The following is a 4,651-nucleotide window of genomic DNA, read 5'->3' on the forward strand; positions in this document are numbered from 1 at the left end:
AAAGAAGGAAAAGAGCCACAAACAAAACGAAATCGCAACCAAATTTAGGAGGAAAACAAACAGCAACGACAAGCTAGCCCTCGAACCACCCACGAAACTTTAGTGAATGGACTCGGGAGCCCCTGTTGCCAGGGAAGCCGCGGGTGGGAAGCCTCGGTGGAAAGCAGGCGTGGGTTCGCTGGGCTACCTCGGGCCGCCGCAGCCGGGTTTGGAGTGGGAAGTTTCGGAGGTGTCGCCGTGCGAAAGGAAAGGAGGGAAAAGCCCGCAAAAAGAGGGAGAAGCCCCAAATCGATCTCATCGTCTCTTAGTAGCTGCGAACACTAAAATGACAACCATGTCCTTTTTTTTTTTCTTTCTTTTTTTTTTTTTTTTTTTTTTTTTTTGCATCCACTTTAAGGAATTATTTACATTTGATCACCATCAGCGGCATTATCATCATTATTATTATTATAATTATTATTATTTTTACAACAGGGACTTTTTTTTTTTTTTTTTTTTTTTCCGGTTTAGTATAATAAGAAAACATCGCCCGAGGAGCCGGCTAAAACATTACCTTTGCAAGGTTCTTACTACACTAATCCCGTGTTGGGGGGTTAGGGGGTGGCGGGGCGGGGTGCAGGTCCGCCGGCGGCGCGGGAGGGGCCCGGCCGCAGCCCTCTCCCCTCTCGTAGAAGCGCCGGCTCCGGCGCGGCCCCGGGGGCCTGGGACGCCCCACAGAGTCACTTCAGGAGGTCCTTGGTCTCCCCCGAGATCCTGGCCATGTTGGAGGCGGTGAGGGCCGAGAGGTGAGGCGGGGGGGGGCATCTGGCAGATGGTGCAGGGGCACGGCAAGCCCGCCCAGTGTTGGAAGCCGCTGCCGAGTTGCAGGGCGGGAGGGGTCGAGGGCGTCTTGAGAAGTGAGTGTGGGGGCCGGATGGTGCCGATGGCCGGCAGAGAGGCGGAGAGGGAGGAGGAGGTGTTGGCGGAAGACAAGGCACTGCCGAGGATGGGGTGCACCTGGTGCACGGTGCCGGCGGCGTGAGGTGGGTGCCCAGCGGAGTGTCCCACTGTGCCGCAGTGAAAGGCCGAGTGGTGCCCCCCGTAGATTTCCCCCACCAGCCTCTTCATCTCCTCCAGGGAGCTGGTGAGCATCAGGATGTAGTTTCTGGCTAGCAAGAGGGTGGCGATTTTGGAGAGTTTTCTTACGGAAGGTCCATGGGCATAAGGCATCACCTCCCGCAGCCCATCCATGGCAAGGTTGAGGTCGTGCATCCTCTTACGCTCCCGTCCGTTGATCTTCAGCCGCAGTTGTTGCAGATCCTGCTCCGAGAGCTGTTTCTTGATTTTGTACTTGCTGCCTTCCCCTCCGGCCTTGGAGCCGTTCCTAGAGAGGCCCTCCCCGGACATCTTCTGCACCAGGTCGTTCTGGGTGGAGGACACGGAGTTGAGCCGGCTGTCCTGGTGGTGGTGATGGTGGTGATGGTGGTGGTGATCTCTCAGGTACATCTCATCCATGTCTGGCGAGGAAGCTCTGCTGGAGACAGAGCTGGAGTCAGAATTCATTGTATTCGGGCTTCTGAGCAAGAAATTCTTCCCTGCTCTGGAGGTGGTGGAACAAGACGACCCTCCTTCAAAAAACAATAAAAATTGAACGAAAAAGAAATAAAGAGACGGCAGGCTCTGCCAGCGAAGGGCTGGAAATGCTGGAGGAAGAGCAGAGAAGCTCCTCAGCCCCCTCTCTCACGAATCTCTCTCTTTCTCTCGGTTACTCAGCCTGTTTACAGGATGGGTAGTTAGTGTATGCTTGGACTAACCTCAGCCTGAAAAAGAGGGGCTTTTATAGAGCTGCAGCAGAGAGCAGAGACAAAAGGAGCCCTCCTATGTATAATGGTTTAGTTAGGATGACGTGCCATTATTCAGGGCGGTGCGCTTTGACTGTCCCATTTAGCAAGGACCCCTATTCATATTCATTGTGGTGCCACCCGGGACACCTCAGCCACGGACCATCAGGAGTCAAGGAGACACAAAACCCCTCTGATTGACACCGCACACTCATCGCTCTGTGTGCGCGCCATCTCCTCCCCCTGCCCCTCATTTCCAATATAAAACCGTATCCCGTATACAGTAGGGAGACAAGGGACTGCGGGGGGCTGCCCTGACCGGGAAACCCCAGCCCAGGGCTGCAGCGGGATGGAGCCGCACGGGGAAAGTCCCCCAGCTCTGGCGGGAGGCGGGGGGACATGTCGGTCGCCCCCGTCCTGCAGCGTGCCCACTCCAAGCCCGGCTCCCCGCTTTGTTTGCTTTTCCCTCCTCCTCCTTCGGCCCGGGGTCTGTGGTACGGCACGGGCGAGCCCTCGCCCGGCCAGGCTGGCTCCTACCTGGATCACCGCTTTGTTTAAATAAGCGATCACTAGGGCAACTGGCGGGCGTCCTACGCGGGAAGACGCGTACTGGGGATGCCGCCTTCCCCCGGCCCAGAGATTTCCTTTAAATAAACGGGGAAAGTCGGAGTGCGGCGGCAAGTCGGTGTGGTTGGCGGCAGCAGGGACGGCTCGGTGGCGGGCGGCAGTTCCCCGGGCTCCGCTCGCCCTGGCCACCGGCGGGAGGGTCGAGCGGAGGGATGGCCGGAGCAGCCACCAGCGGGATCGACAAACTGCGTTCAAGGCCGGGCCGGGCCGGACGCAGGCGGGAAGGGAGCCAGCCCCGAGGGGGCAGCGCTGCAAAACAGCCTCAGGGTTCGCGCCCGTAAGTAAATCGGCTCTGGGCTTCGACTGCAGCCTGGGCGGGACCTGCTCTTGCTGGCGATGGGGCGGGGAAGGGAGGGGGTGCGTGGGGCCGGGCGGGTCGGGGCTCTGCTGGACAGGGTTGGCGGGGCCTCTTGGGACAGGTGTCACCGGCGCCGCTCTCCGCCGTGCTGAGCGTCTGCCGGACACTGCCTCTGTCCCTGCCCCTGCCCCGTGGCCGCCTGTGGGGCTCTTCCTGGCTGGTGGGTTGAGCATCCCCTCGCGGGGACGGCGGCAGAAGCAGCCACCCCGATATGTGTGCCTGGCCGGGGAAGGGAGTCTTGTCCTCCACCGGGTCTTCCTAGCTCCCAGCGGTGTCCATACGGTGAGTGCTGGGCTGCCACTCGAGACGGGGAGGGAGCCACCGGCGGCAGGCGGACCCTGGAGCTCTCGGAGCCGGCCTGGGTGCTTCCGATCTTTCGCGGGGGTACGTCAGGGTGAGTTCCCACACGCCAACAGGTGCATAGTATCCAGTATAAGCCTTCCTGACAGGACCTCGCTCCTCCGTAAAGAGCTTCTACGCCTCGAGGAGAACGGGGACCCAGGAAAAGAAGGACATTTTCATCCGCCTGAGAATTTCATCCGTCTGAGTCTGTGCTTAGTTTGCTGAACAAAACTAGAGCCATCTGATTTCAGCGCTGTCAGTGAATCCCGTGGTGAGAAGAAGAAAAAGGAAGAGTAAAGGGAAACGGAAGAGGAAAAGAAAAAGACAAAAAAAAAAAAAAAAAAAAAAAAAAAAAAAAAAAAAAAAACAACAAACCTAAAAGAAAAAAAAGGAAAATAAAGGGGGAAAAGAAGGAAAAGGAAAAACATATCAGAAATATCTGAACGCGACCTTGGCTTATCCCACTTCCGCTGCAAAAGCCGCAAACCCACTCAGGCTTTTCCCCAGCCTGGACGGACTAACAGGCAGGAAACTCGTCCGGGCCCGGAGCCCTCAGTGCCGTTCGCAGCCAGTCCCCAACAGTCACCGCACTTCGCGCGGGAGGCCTTCCCCCCGCCCGGGCCACTCTCCGGGAGGTTCCCGGGGGCTGCTCGCTCCTCACTCCACCAATCCCTCTCATGTAGCCGGGATGAAACATATGAGCAAAACTTCACACGATGATGGCAACAGCGACAGGAACGGAGTAAACTGTTCCCGGGGCTAGAGGCTGCTCGGCGCCCGGCAGCTCCCACGCCCCGTCTCCGTGTCTGCTGCTGCTCAGCTCGGGGGAGTGTAAATCCGGTGAGAACAGAGAAAAGAACGGCGAAAAGAAGCCGTCGACGGAAGCAACAGCAAGAGTTCCATCCCCCTTTCCTACTGGGCGGGCTGCTTCAGCGAGCTTCGCTCCTCTCTGGGCCTGGGACTTCATCGAGTCGGGCCGTGGCGATATACCCTCCTAAAGAAGATGCAGGTGCACCGCTGGGCACTAGGACGGCAAGGAAAGGTCGTCACTCTGAAAAGAATATTAAGAATATTTCTTCGCTCCCCCTTTCCAGTGATATCGCCGCTCCCCAACGCCCCCGGCGCGTCCGGGCGGTGCCGGTTCCCGCTGCACGGCGGCAGCATCCCCCTCCCGGGACACGGCAGCGGGGCTCAACTCTTCTCGGGGTAGTTTTAGCGCAAAAGAAAGTTTTGGGAAAGTAACGCGAAGTTAAATCCTGGGCACATGGAACCTTGCCAGATAAGTCGTTTCGGAACAGGACATCACCATTCCAGCACGACTGGTGCTCCTAACGTTACCTGCCGCGTCCGGCTTGCTCTGCTGCTTTTCTTTGCCGCTGTTACTTTGCTGATGATGGAGCGAGAAAGAGGGAAGGAGAAAGAAAGAGAGGGAAAAAAAAAAAAAAGAAAGAAAGAGACAGAAAGAAGGAAGAAAGGAAAGAAAGAAGGAAGGAAAAAAAGGAAA

At 57.5% G+C, this 4,651-nt stretch overlaps 1 protein-coding gene across 1 annotated transcript; it reads right to left on the minus strand.

Annotated features, from left to right (window-relative positions):
* Positions 1 to 602: 602 nt before the first annotated feature.
* Positions 603 to 1,542, minus strand: OLIG3 (oligodendrocyte transcription factor 3). Its single transcript, XM_068147361.1, is given in 2 exon segments — positions 603 to 800; positions 802 to 1,542. Coding segments are annotated over 2 exon segments (822 nt in total). The 3' UTR covers positions 603 to 719.
* Positions 1,543 to 4,651: the final 3,109 nt, after the last annotated feature.

The sequence above is a fragment of the Melanerpes formicivorus genome, unplaced genomic scaffold, assembly GCF_026170545.1.
Source record: "Melanerpes formicivorus ecotype bairdi unplaced genomic scaffold, bMelFor1.0.p_v2 SCAF_2, whole genome shotgun sequence".
Classification (NCBI taxonomy): domain Eukaryota; kingdom Metazoa; phylum Chordata; class Aves; order Piciformes; family Picidae; genus Melanerpes; species Melanerpes formicivorus.